General features: G+C 49.8%; 2 protein-coding genes across 4 annotated transcripts in view; both read left to right on the forward strand.

Annotated features, from left to right (window-relative positions):
• HAS3 (hyaluronan synthase 3) overlaps positions 1-14,054 on the forward strand; it is a 32,054-nt gene that overhangs the window by 6,752 nt on the left and 11,248 nt on the right. Inside the window, exons 2-3 of one of the 3 annotated variants that reach the window (XM_065536623.1) lie at positions 11,271-11,521; positions 12,741-12,843. The exons of 1 other annotated variant lie outside the window; for it this stretch is intronic. The gene's annotated coding sequence lies outside the window, so the exon portion shown is untranslated. Of the gene's footprint in view, positions 1-11,270; positions 11,522-12,705; positions 12,844-14,054 lie in introns of those variants that run through there. One more of the 3 variants, XM_015443098.4, reaches the window with a different exon arrangement.
• Positions 12,776-13,770, forward strand: LOC102114972 (uncharacterized). Its single transcript, XM_074027511.1, has 2 exons — positions 12,776-13,372; positions 13,628-13,770. The coding sequence occupies exons 1-2, from the start codon at positions 12,965-12,967 to the stop codon at positions 13,667-13,669; spliced, it is 450 nt and encodes a 149-aa protein (XP_073883612.1). The 5' UTR covers positions 12,776-12,964; the 3' UTR covers positions 13,670-13,770.

Here is a 14,054-nt window from a genome sequence, read left to right on the forward strand (position 1 = left end):
TATATATTTTTTAGATGGAGTCTTGCTCTGTTGTCCAGGCTGGAGTGCAGTGGTGCAATCTCAGTTCATTGCAACCTCTGCCTCCCGGGTTCAAGCAATTATCCTGCCTCAGCTTCCCGAGTAGCTGGGACTACAGGGGCGTGCTACCATGCCTGGCTAATTTTTGTTTTTTTAAAAAAGTAGAAACAGGGTTTGCCATGTTGCCCAGGCTGGTCTCGAACTCCTGGGCTCAAAAGATCCACCTGCCTCAGCCTCCCAAAGTGCTGGGATTACAGGCATGAACCACTGCGCCCAGCACAATACATGTTAATTCCCTTGACCCTCACACTCTGAGATAGGTCTTACTATGACTACGGATGGGAAAACTGAGGCACACAAGAGGCAGATTACTTGCCCAGATTATATGACCAGTAAGGAGAAGCTAAACCAGTATTTGGATCCAGGTAGTCTGGCTCCAAAGGCTCTGCTTTTTACCACTGTGCTTTGTTGCTACCCAATAGATACTATATTTCCAAAGAAAGAAAAATTCCCACAATCTCACCTCAACTCCTACCCAAGATTACCACTGACAAACTGGTGTAAAATCCCTCCAGATCTTTATTTATTACCATGTTTTATTACCCCAAATAGCGTCCCACATCATTTTTTCTGAGTCATATACCTTGGAGACACTCATATCAGTACTCACAGATCTCTTCCTTTGTGATGATGGCATGGCTTCCATTGTTGGGGTAAACTGCAGCTCATGCATTTGTTTATTGATGGTTCCGTTGACTTGTTTCTAACTTCCAATGGTTTTTCAATGATTCTCAAACATAACTTTGCATACTGAAATGTTACTATGCAATAGGTCTTAAGAGATTGTAGTGCCAGATCAAAAGAGTGTAACCATTTCAAATGTTAGTACCAAATGTCCCCCCAAAAGTTTGTACCCGTCTACATTCTCCCACCCTCAGCTGACTTTGCTTTAACACCCATGAAATGCAAAAGCTCAGTCTCAAAGCAGTGTTGATACCATTCTCTAAATAACTCAGGACTAGGAAATCTTCAGGCCTGGAGTTTTCTGTGTACCAAAACCACCATCAGGGACACGCTAATATGCTTTGCAAGTTACACCCACCAGCAGCTATGTCCCAGGTGCAAATACTAATTAGTGGCTTATAATTACTAGTTAGTGGCTTATAAGTACTCACCCGGGAGAGAAATCCTGAGCCCCTGCAGGTCTATTTAAAAGAGGTTTCTCATCTCTGAGACTCTGCCCTTAGTGTATAGGGGTATGCCTTCTCATGGGGTTTGGAATGTCCCTAGAATAATGACTCTATTTCCCAAATCAGATTCAGGATATAAGGTCTGATGGCCCCTTAAAATACTGGGTTCATCTGGAAAGTCTAGGTTGAATGGTTGTACTTCTGCATCACTGTATGTCAAGATCACGATTACAGTTAACAGTCTACAGAGCTTATTATGCTCTTCTGTGCATGTGACACATATTAATCCCTTTAATCCTCACACTGGGCCTGTGAGATAGGTCTTACTGTGACCCTGTTCTACAGATAGGAAAACTGAGGCACACACGAGGCTAACTGCCTCAGATTACGTAGCCAGTTAGAAGCAGCCAAACCAGTACTGGACCCAAGCAGTCTGGCTCCAAAGGCTGTGCTTTTTCCCACCGTGCTTGCTGCTACCTGATACATAGATACTATATTTCCAAATTGTTAAAATCTGTTCTTAGTGTAAGTGTGGATAAAGAAAGTGGTTCCCACGCCGTGGTCATGCCTGTAATCCCAGCACTTTGGGAGGCCAAGGCAGGTGGATCTCTTGAGATCTGGAGTTCAAGACCAGCCTGGCCAACATGGTAAACCCCATCTCTACTAAAAATGTAAAAATTAGCCAGGTGTGGTGGTACGCACCTATAGTTCCACCTACTAAGGAGGCTGAGGCAGGAGAATCACTTGAGCCCAGGAGGTGGAGGTTGCAGTGAGCCGAGATTGTGCCACCGCTCTCCAGTCTGGGTGACACAGCGAGACTGCGTCTCAAAAAAAAAAAAAAAAAAAGAGTGATTCCCTGCTTGTTTAAATGAAACACCTACGTCAAGTTAAGCTTTAGCCCAAATAGCCTCAAAAGAGTGTCCTAGTACGTTAAAACCCAACCTCAAGCCAGGCACGGTGGTTTGTAATCCTAGCTACTCGGGAGGCCTTGGCAGAGGGATCATTTGAGCCCAGGAGTTCGAGGCCAGCCTGGGCAACATAACAACATAACAAATTTCCCGTCTCTGGGAAAACAACCACAGAAACAACCTCAAACACCAAAATTTGTTACACCTCTTGTGTTTGACCTTGTAGTTTGCCCAGAAGCTGGAAGGAGGTGTATGAAAGCTCCACAGCCCACCTGCTCCTGCACTTTGGCAGCTTTGGCAAATTGCTTATGGAAAGGCTTCTTTTGTAGGATGGCCAAGATAGTAAACATCCAAGACTGCCTTCCTGGGAGCAGAGGAAGCAGAAAGCCATGTGGCAAGTGTGCAACATAGAAAATGTAGCAAGTCTTCCCATGAACTCCAGAAATGTCTTTTTTGAAGGTTGTTGCTTTCCCATTCATTTCCTATAAGCAGGGCTTCAATTTTCAGGTATCATTCTCAGAATAACATTATATCATTTTTGTTTGTTTTTTGTTTTTTTTTTTTTTGAGACAGGGTCTCACTCTGTCATTCAGGCTGGAGTGCAGTGGCACAATCTCGGCTCACCTGCAACCTCCACTTCCCGAGTTCAAGCGATTCTCCTGCCTCAGCCTCCTGAGTAGCTGGGATTACAGGCGCCCACCACCACACACGGCTACTTTTTTTATTTTTTAGTAGAGATGGGGTTTCACCATGTTGGCCAGGCTGGTCTTGAACTTCTAGAGATCAGTCCACCTTGACCTCTCAAAGTACTGGGAAATGCAGGCATGAGCCACTGAGCCCAGCCTACCGTGTGTCTTTTTTTTTTTTTTTTTTTTTTTTTTGAGATGGAGTTCCACTCTTGTTGCCCAGGTTGGAGTGCAATGGCGTAATCTCGGCTCACCGCAACCTCCACCTCCCAGCTTCAAGCAATTCTCCTGCCTCTGCGTCCCAAGTAGCTGGGATTACAGGCATGCACCACCACACCCGGCTAATTTTGTATTTTTGGTAGAGACAGGGTTTCTCCATGTTGGTCAGGCTGGTCTCAAACTCCTGACCTCAGGTGATCCACTCACTCTGGCTTCCCAAAGAGCTAGGATTACAGGCGTGAGCCACTGCGCCCGGTCTACAGTGTATCATTTTTAACAGTTATTCCTTGCAAGAAGCTCAAAGCATAAATACGTTCATAGCTCTATTCCCATACCATTCCTTGAGAGAGGAAAAAGAAGCTGGGTTAATGGCTCTCTTTGGAGAAGGGAAAAATAAGGTCCAGAGAAGTCAATTATTGCAAATAAAAAGTCAACCAGTTGGCCAGCCCCTAACTCCAGCACGGAGCTGCAGGAGGCTGAGGGCAGGAGCCTCAGCTCCTGTGTGGTGCCAGAGCGACAGGAGCACCTCTTCTGGGGAACTAGGAAAGCTACTGGGCCTTGAAGTGGTTTATTAAATGATGTCAGATTTCATCTTTGCTGTCTACCTGAAGAGCAAGAGCTAGCTCAGGAGAGCTCCTGGGTGGGGTTTTTCTAATGTATCATCACACACACAGGTAGCCACCTGGCGCTGGGGAGAACAAAGCGGCCTGCTCTGTACTCCCAGAGTCTCTAGAGCCACCCCCAACACACACACACCTTTATTGGACCACACACCACCTTCAAAACTTCAAAACTTGGCGGCCATGTTAATCCTAGAGAAAGGCCAGCCTGAAAACAGGCTTTCTATGAAGAAAAGAGAATGGGAATGCTAATGTTTCAAAGACCTGAGATTTTTGCTGTTGCGAGATTTCAAGGGACAGGCACTAAGTTGTGGGTCTTTCTCTGTGGCCAAGACCAGGGCGGTGTGAGAGAGAGAGTAATAGGGACTCTATTCCCCAAAAGAGAGCAGCTCAGACCCCTCATGAGTCTCTAGAGACTACCCTTTCCCATGTTTGGGTGAGGAAAACCCCACAGTGCAGAAGTTCTGTCCTTTGAAAACAAAGTGAATCCAAGTGGTTTTGACAGCTCTGTCGTCCTACAGACAAGGGCTGGCTGGGTTTTTCCCAGTTCTCCTGGAAAAAAAGCAGACAGCAACTTAGCGAACAAAACGGTTGTTGAAATCTAATTCCAGGTGCGTCGGAGAGACCTGGGGACTCACCTCGCCCATCTGATCCTGTTCCTCTGTTTCTCCCTGGCTCTCCTTCCTAGTTTCCAACTCAAACCCACATCCTTCCTGCTTTTATTTTGTTCCTTCTGGCTTGACAGCTCATTAGTCCATTGTTAACTTTTTGGTTTTTGTTTTTGAGGCAGTGTCTCGCTCTGTCACCCAGGCTGGAGTGTAGTGACACAATCTCGGCTCACTGCAACCTCTGCCTCCCAGGTTCAAGGGATTCTTGTGCCTCAGCCTCTTGAGTAGCTGGGATTACAGGCGTGCGTCACCACGCCTGGTTAATGTTTTTTGTATTTTTAGTAGAGACAGGGTTTCGCCATGTTGGCCAGGCTGGTCTCGAACTCCTGGCCTCAAGTGATCCACCAACCTCAATCCCTCAAAGTGCTGGGATTACAGACGTGAACCACTGCGCCCAGCCCATTGTTAAGTTTTTAAGGTCAGTAAATTAAACAGGTGCCAACACCATGGCAGGCCTGGTGCTGGAGGAAAATGGACAGACACTCTTCTTACATGCTCTAGAACTCACCGCCTGACTGGCTGGCTCTTGACTGGCCTCTCGGTGCCAGAAATGCACTTGTAAGTGTCAGCTGAGGAGAACCCTCGGGCTGTTTTCTCAACCCTGGATGCAGAATAGAATTGCCTGGGGAGTTTTTTTGTTTTTGTTTTTTTTTAATTCAAGCCTGGGGTCCACCCCCAGTGATTCTGATTAAATTGATCTGGGATGGGTTCCAGGCATTCGTGATTTTTAAAAAGCTCTGCAGTTTCCCAAAGCCTACTGTGTAACACCCTGCCAGACATGGGAATCACTACATTGGCTTATCTGATGAGAAAAGAAATTTGGGGAGTGGGGGTCCTAGCCAAAAAATAAATAAAATTAACTGCTGCAAGTAGGACATATTTTGGCAGGGGGTCCCCTCCAACAAAGGCACTGATGGGAATGGCCCCTACCCTCAGCTCTGCTCTAACTGCTTTTATAAAGGGTCTAACTTTGGACCTCCTGTGTGACAGTGACTAATGATGTCTTTCATCAAGAAAGAAGACATAAAGCAGAAGTGCCAGCACAATTAAGAATTGTGGGACCATGGCCAGGCACGGTGGCTCACGCCTGTAATCCCAGCACTTTGGAGGCTGAGGCAGGTGGATCACTTGAGGTCAGGAGTTTGAGACCAGTCTGGCCAATGTGGTGAAAGCCCGTCTCTACTAAAAATATTTTTTAAAAATTAGCCAGATATGGTGGCGCACGCCTCTAGTCCCAGCTACTCAGGAGGCTGAGGCAGGAGAATTGCTTGAACCCGGGAGGTGGAGGTTGCAGTGAGCCAAGATCACACCATGCATTCCAGTCTGGAAGACAGAGGAAGATTCTGTCTCAGAAAAAAGAATTGTGGGGCCAGGCTTGGCTCACACCTGTAATCCCAACACTTTTTTTTTTTTTTTTTTTTGGAGAGTTTCGCTCTTGTCACCCAGGTTAGAGTGCAGTAGCACCACCATCTCAGCTCACTGCAACCTCTGCCTCCTGGGTTCAAGTGATTCTCCTGCCTCAGTCTCCTGAGTAACTGAGACTACAGGCGAGCGCCACCACGCCCAGCTGATTTTTTAGTAGAGATGGGGTTTCACCGTGTTAGCCAGGATGGTCTCAATCTCCTGACCTCATGATCCGCCCACCTCGGCCTCCCAAAGTGCTGGGATTACAGGTGTGAGCCACCAGGCCCGGCCTAATCCCAACACTTTAGGAGGCTGAGGTGGAAAGATCGCTCGATCCCAGAAGTTCGAGACCAGCCTGGGCAACATGGTGGAACCCCGTCTCTACAAAAAATACAAAAATTAGCCAGGCATGGTGGCATGTGGTCCCGGCTATTCAGGAGGCTGAGATGGGAGGATCACTTGAGCCCAAGAGGTTGAGGTTGCAGTGAGCCGTGATGGCACCACTGCACTCCAGCCTGGGCAACAGAGCAAGACTGAGGGAAAAAAAAAAAAAAGAATTGTAGTTGATGTTATCGTAACAAGAGCCAAACAAATTCGGAACAAGCTTACCTTAAGTGTAGACAGGGATTGTGTTCCACCAGTCTGGGAAAGAGTGTGCACTTGTGTGTCCATTTTGTGTCACATAACTGTACACGTGTGTGGTGCAGACACTTGGTGGGAGTAGGCTTACAATGCCCAAAGGAGAGAACCTCTCCCTGGGACTTCCCTGGGTGGGAGGACATTGCTGCTGACATCACCAGGCTTGGAAATCCTTTCTTCAGGGAAAAGCCTCCTTCTAGGGGAATCCTAGAGCCGTATTTAGCATGTGCCTCCCCCTCTTGCCCAGGACCACTGTGGTCCTCGATGAGGAGGTCAGTGTGGGCTGCCCCAGGGGGGGTGTGCCAGCCGAGCCATGTGCCTTTTTATAATTCCGTCAAAGGTGCCAGAAGAGCTGGCACAGCTCTGCAGACTCCGCCTTTCCCTGCTAAATTCTCTCAAAGGAACAGTGGGAGGAATTTAAATAAAGGAAATCACTCCATTTTTGGCTACCACTAATTCTAAATCCTGGCCCTTCCACTTTATTTACTGCTTTCATTGTAAACAGGTTGTGAAAGCTTTTTCACATGAATCCATGTATGATAGAGACTGCACCCCACCCTGCCCCAGCTTATAAGGAAATCCTGTGAACTGAGAATTTATCTTCATTCTTTTTTTTTTTTACAACATGGGGTCTCTCTGTGTTGTCCAGGCTGGTCTCAAACTCCTGGACTCAAGCAATCCTCCCACTTCAGCCTCCTGAGCAGCTGGGACGATAGGCACATGGCACTGTGCCTGGCCTTAAAATACCTTTTTATTACAAAATTGTTTTACTTATTAATAGAAATTTCAGAGAAAAAAATCCATTGTTCTACCACTTGATTTTAATATCAAACCTATTAATATATTATTAAACCTGAATTTTTTTTTTTTTTTTTAGTTTCACTCTTGTTGCCCAGGCTGGAGTGGTGCAGTGGCATAATCTCGGTTCACCACAACCTCCGCCTCCCAGGTTCAAGTGATTCTCCTGCCTCAGCCTCCCGAGTAGCTGGGATTACAGGCATGTGCCACCATGCCCAGCTAATTTTATTTTATTTTATTTTATTTTTTTTGAGGCGGAGTCTCGCTCTGTCGCCCAGGCTGGAGTGCAGTGGCCGGATCTCAGCTCACTGCAAGCTCCGCCTCCTGGGTTTACGCCATTCTCCTGCCTCAGCCTCCCGAGTAGCTGGGACTACAGGCGCCCGCCACCTCGCCCGGCTAGTTTTTGTATTTTTAGTAGAGACGGGGTTTCACCGTGTTAGCCAGGATGGTCTTGATCTCCTGACCTCGTGATCCGCCCGTCTCGGCCTCCCAAAGTGCTGGGATTACAGGCTTGAGCCACCGCGCCCGGCGCTAATTTTATATTTTTAGTAGAGACATGGTTTCTCCCTGTTGGTCAGGCTGGTCTTGAACTCCTGACCTCAGGTGATCTGCCTGCCTCGGCCTCCCAAAATGGGATTACAGGTGTGAGCCACTGCGCCCAGCCTAAACCTGATCTTAATGATCAAACCTGACCTTGATATTTGGGTGAACTTCTTACCTGCCTTTAATTCATATGGTTTTTTTTTTTTTTTTTTTTTTTTGAGATGATGTCTTGCTCTGTCTCCAGGTTGGAGTGGCAGTGGCGCGATCTTGGCTCACTGCAACCTCTGCCTCCCGGGTTCAAATGATTCTCCTGCCTCAGCCTCCCGAGTAGTTGGGACTACCGAGTAGTTGGGACTACAGGTGCATGCCACCACGCCCAGCTAATTTTTGTATTTTTAGTAGAGGTGGGGTTTCACCATGTTGACCAGGATGATCTCAATCTCCTGACCTCATGACCCACCCACCTCAGCCTCCCAAAGTGCCGGGATTACAGGCATGAGCCACTGTGCCTAGCCTAATTCTTACGGTTTTAAAGAAAACAACAACGTAAATGTAGGTATGCATACATAACAATTGTGTCTCCTGATCATTACTTAACACTGCATAGGTGTCTGGAGTATTCCTCTATTGTCCTCATGAACGTATTTTTTAGTAGCTGCACAATATTCCACCAAAAAGATAGATAAGTGTTGAAAATTGCCTTCTGGGTTTTGTTTTTTTTTTCTACACTCTCCTAGAGGAGGGAGAGAAAAGAAAGATGGCTGGGAAGAGCTTTTTCTGTTTAGGATTCCGAGAAAAGCATCTCCAGGTCTGATTTGATATTCGGTTATCGGTCTAGTGTGCCCCTCCTAATCCTGACCTTCAAGCCAGCATAAAAGAACCTGGTCCCTTAGCAGGGGCTGACCGCTTTGCCTCCAGCAGAGCAGAGGCCCCTTAATTTGAAATGAAACGATTCTTCCATCAAAGGAGAGAGAGACTGGAGTTAAAATTGAACCATTCTAACAGCAGCACAGGAAAGTCCTTAAGCCTGCTTCTTCAAACATAGCACCTGGAAATGGTCCTGATTACAGAGTGCTTGTCAGTAAGAGGGGAAAGTTATGAAAGGGTAACTTTGTTTGGTAGTAGCTGCCTTGCTGTAGTCAAGACACACACTTTCCACTTTGAATTATGTATTAACTAGTATTGCAGCTGAAGCCGCCTTGAAGAGAAAGCCCTATTTGGTCAGCTGGGGCAACATAACCTGCTACTATTCAGGAGCCATTTTCAGTTCGCCCTCCTTAGCTTCAAGAGGTTTTCATGGTGGTCAGCCCAGGGAAAGTGGATGGGGATGAAACCTGGAGGGTTGGAGGCAGCCTGGGTAACTTGGCTGCCATCCTCTATTCTGTTTTGCTTTGCTGGAAGTGATGGGCTGGATGCCAGGGAGGAGCATCGAAGCGTAAGGGCAGAGGGTGAGGGGGCAGCCTATAGAGCTTGGATGCCCCTCCTCCCACCTCCCCTGCTCAAAGCCACTCACTAGGAGACAGTGGAGCAGAACTGTGGGAGGATGGAGCACCTGGGTCCTGGCAAGGTTGCTCTGCAGCTTCCAGCACCAGTGATGGCAGAGAGGTTACAGGTACAAGATATTTGAGCATTTCGTGAGTTTGGATTTGAAATTTCATTGAAAGGTGAAATCTTTGTGGAACTGTCAGCTTCAGTTACCTCCAACCCGCCAAAGCATTGAGAAAGGCCCCTTGAATTCTCTGCACTGCCGAGTACTTTTCTCTTGGTTATGCCTCCCGTGTTGGAGGATTATTCCTGGCGTGCAAGGCACTCATTTAGAATTAGTCCCTGTCACTGCCTGTCCTCAAGTCCACCTCCAGAAGGCAGCACCCACACTTCTCATTGCGGCTTCTCCTCAGCCTTGTGTTCCATCTGCCTCCTAACAGATCTCCCATACCCCGTTCGTAGTCCTTACCCCAAAATGCTGCCAGCCCAACCTTCCCCAAACAGTACTTGCAATCTACTCCTATCTTGCTCAGACATGTTCGGTAATTCTCCATAACCTACTGGATACAATCCAAACTCCTTATTCGGTCACTGCAGGTCCTCCGCTCCGGCCCTAGCATCCTCCTCCTCACAGCAGCTAGAGGGTACCAGGCACTTCCTACACAACAGGCCCTGCTGGAAGCTTCTTTTTTTTTTTTTTTTTTTTTGAGGCCAAGTCTTACTCTGTCACCTAGGCTGGAATGCGGTGGTGCGATCTTGGCTCACTGCAACCTCCGCCTCCCGGGTTCAAGGGATTCTCGTGCCTCAGCCTCTTGAGTAACTGGGATTACAGGCATGTGCCACCACGCTTGGCTAATTTTTGTATTTCTAGTAGAGATGGGGTTTCACCATGTTGGTCAGGCTGGTGGAACTTCTTTAGGGTAGATTTCGTCTTCCACCCTGGCCTCTCTTGGCTGTCCTCTAAACACACGTCCCCCATTCCTACACCTGGCCTTGTACTTAAGCTATCCTTTCTACCCAAAATCCTTTCTATATAGCAGCTCAGGTTCCCCATGAAACTCTACCCAGCCTGTTTCAGCTTACAGAGACCTTTCCTGAAATCCTCAAACTCTTCATGTTGGATTCTCTCATCAATATTTAATTATAAACTGTCTTGTACAGTTTATACTTGTACTCTTTTTTTTTTTTTTTTTTTTGAGACGGGATTTCGTTCTGTCACCCAGGCTGGAGTGCAGTGGCACAATCTTGGCTCACTGCAACCTCCGCCTCCCAGGTTCAAGCGATTCTCCTACCTCAGCTTCCCAAGTAGGTGGGATTACAGGTGCACGCTGCCATGCCCGGCTAAGTTTTTGTATCTTTAGTGGAGACGGGGTTTCACCATGTAGGCCAGGCTGGTCTTGAACTCCTGACCTCGTGATCCACCTGCCTCGGCCTCCCAAAGTGTTGGGATTACAGGCGTGAGCCACTGCGCTTGGCCTATACTTGTACTACTTGTACTCTCAAGCACATTTGTCTTCAAAATGGGTAACGTTCTAGATGGCAGGGACCAGCCCGAGATCTCCAGGTGCCAAAGCACTGTTCTCTGCTCAGAGCAGGCCTTCAGCATTTGTTAAATGAGTGTTGTAAGTGCAGCGTGAATCTTCTACCACTGAGCCACATAGGAAGGCTTATCCTCTGGAACCTGTGGAAAAGCCAATTCAGCAACATCTGAATTCACGTTTTTAAGTGATTGGGTATGGAATTAGCCCTATTTCTAAATCCCCAGTGGTAAGCAGAGATAAACTCGAGCTTGATTGTAACAGCCCCTTAAATAAAACCCTCCCCACCTCCCCGTGAAAGGATGAATGCAAATAGGACACCACAAACTGGATGCTAATTACAGGCAAATCCTCCCTGGCGTAGACTGCCACAAAGGTAAAGACTCTCTTATCTGCCTGGTAACACCAGGTCCTTGGCCCTGCAGATCAGAAAACGAGAGAGTGCTCCCTAGGGTAGGCCATTTAGGGGGCAAAGCCAATTAATTGGTACGGGCAGGGTGTTTGTTGTCCTCATGAGGTTCTATCTGTTCTATCTGTTCCCACTGTTGATTTAGGAGGTTTTAATGGACTCGTGGGGTGGTGCTGAACCAGCCCCACCACCTGGAAAACTCCGTGGAGCTGGTGGCGTGAGAAGGGCAATAAGCCTTGGGACACAGTTGGAGTCTAAGAAACTAACTAGGGATGAGATGATCCTGGCCCAGCCCCAGGGAGATAAACTTGCACCCAGAGAAGTCATGTTGCTGCTGAGTGAGGACAGAAGGGATCCTTCCAAACTGGCTGCTCCATTCCTTGGACTTCTAAACAGGTCACTTACAAGCAGCCAGTTGGCTGGATATGACTCAGACACATTATGTCTGGCGTGTGTGTGTGTGTGTTTCCTTCAACATTTGAATTATCAATGCTTTAAAAAGTTAGGAGATTTCACATACAGAATCTAGATTTCTGGCTTCTCTTGACAACAGAGCACCTGGCCACATGGGGCCTGCCCTCCACAGGGAGATGAGCCTCTAAGAGGAGCGTCTGCTCTCCGCCAGGCTGATGCACTCACTTTTGCCCCTGCCCAGCCCCTGCTTATTTTCTATGATGTTGCAGATTGCAAATCTGGGAAGGAGCAAGGATCAGAGATAGCCTGGTCTGCAGCAACTCCAGGCGTCTGTGATGCCTCTGGATGTGGAGGAGGTAGCCCAGGGTTCCGGGGTTCATAATGCAAGACAGATAAGGCATTTTTCTTTCTTTCTTTCTTTCTTTCTTTTTTTTTTTTTTTTTTTGAGACGGAGTTTCACTCTTGTTGCCTAGGCTAGAGTGCAGTGGCACGATCTCCGCTCACTGCAACCTTCGCTTCCTGGGTTCAAGTGATTCTTCTGCCTCAGCCTCCCGAGTAGCTGGGACTACAGGCGCACACCACCACGCCCGGCTAATTTTTTGTATTTTTAGTAGAGACGGGGTTTCACCATGTTGTCCAGGCTGGTCTTGAACTCCCGAACTCAGGTGATCCACCTGCCTCAGCCTCCAAAAGTGCTGAGATTACAGGCTTGAGCCACTGCGCCTGGCCACTCATTTTTTAAAAACTAGTTATTAATTATCATTTCTCTTAAAGTTTTCCTGAGATGTAAAAACTCAGCGCCTTCAGCTGGCTCTAAACTGGTCTCTGCTAACAACTCCCCTCGCCTCGTCGGTCTCACCCCACCCCAGCGCACCCCAACTCACTTCATCTCACTTTACCCGAGTCTAGCACCATCTTTTAGGGACCTGAAAACTACTGGCAATAAGGTCAGGTGGGAATTTAGGAGGTCATGGATGTCGGAAATAAAGGTGTGAAAAAGAAGAGGAGGAATTGTTTTGGCTTGAAGACACCGGAACCTCCAAGGTTCCTGCAAAACCATTTGCAGCTTTTGCAAACCGCCTTAAAGTCATCAGCGCCCCACTGCGGAATTCAAAGCTAAGCTGTCACAATTGTTAACACCTTCTTTGACCAGCCTTTTTACATTTGACAATTCTCTTCTGCGCTTTTTTCCTGCCAGCAGGAAGGTTCTGCTGCCTTGGTTTTAGGGAGCCCCCTAGACAGCGAACTGCCCCTTCGGGAGCAGAAGTCGGGGAAGAGTGCTCTCCGCTCGCCTTTCTTGCAGGGTGAGTAGGTTTTGCGGGTTAGAGAGCGGGGCGTGGGGGCGGGGAGGGAGAGTAACAATTTTGGAAGTCCCTGCGTGGTATCTGGAAAGTTAACGACGCTTCAGGTTCTAGGTTGAGCCCAATGACCGTCTCGCCTTGGCAGCTGGTCCCAGGGCGATTGCGGAGCCGCGCGGCCTTCGGCCCCACTCGGGGGACCCAGCTACGGAGAGGGCGCAGGGGCTGCGAGTATTGCGAGCCGGAGCCGCGTCCACCCGGGACCAGGCGTCCCATCCAAGCGCCGGCCCGTGGCGCTCCCTGGGACCGCGCGGGGTCGGGGGTGCGCCCTCGGGGGCCCTCCCACTCTGGTCAACTTTCCCGGCCCCAGGGCCGGGGGAGGCGCCTCTCCTGGCGGGCACGCGCCGGGTACTTAAGGGCGGCTCGGCTGGGCCGGCGGCAGTCGGAGCGCGCGGCGGCGCGGAGTGGAGCGGGAGGAGGGGCATGGAGCCGCCGCGGGCCTGCTGAGCTCCGGAGCGCGGCAGCCGGCGGCACGGTGAGCGCGGGCCGGCCGGTACCCAGGAGGGGCGGGCCGCGCGGGGCTGCGCCGAGGCCGGGGCGCGCCGGGCGGCAGGGGTGCCTCTCGCGGAGCCCCCCGCACCCAGCCAGCTCCCAGCCCTGCGGGCGCCGAGTCCGGCGCGGAGAGGCGGGTTTGGGGGCGCGGCAGCCCCGGGCTTCCCGGCGGCCGTTCCTGCAGCCCCCTCCCCACTGACCCCTCCTCCCTTTCTTCCTGCATCCTCTCCTCCTCCAGCCTCGCCGCCTTCCTCCCCGGCGGCTCCTGTTTTGTGAATGAATTAGGAGGCGGACGCCGGTGCGGGGCTCCAGGCTGGTTGGGGTACCCCTCCCCCGCACCTTCTACGACCGCCCGGGGGTTCACACCTGTCTGGGCACCAAGGTACCAGGCGCCCAGGTTCCTGCGGGTCGACTGGGCCGCGGCAGCACGTGTCCGGGGGACTGGGCTCCTCTCCCCTGGCCGGCTTGGAGGGGTCCGGAGGGCGGCCGGGCACAAGAGGAGGAGCCCCGCTGGGCGCACAAGTTTCCATGCCGCCGCATGTGGCCCTGCCGCGGGGCGCACCTGTCAGCGGGAGAGACGCTGCACACCAGCAGCCCCTCAAAGTTTCGGAGGCTGGATGGAGAAGCGTGCGTCCTTGACTGGGGGTTCTCCTTCCGTGGTCCTG

This window comes from Macaca fascicularis, chromosome 20 (assembly GCF_037993035.2).
Source record: "Macaca fascicularis isolate 582-1 chromosome 20, T2T-MFA8v1.1".
Taxonomy (NCBI): Eukaryota; Metazoa; Chordata; class Mammalia; order Primates; family Cercopithecidae; genus Macaca; species Macaca fascicularis.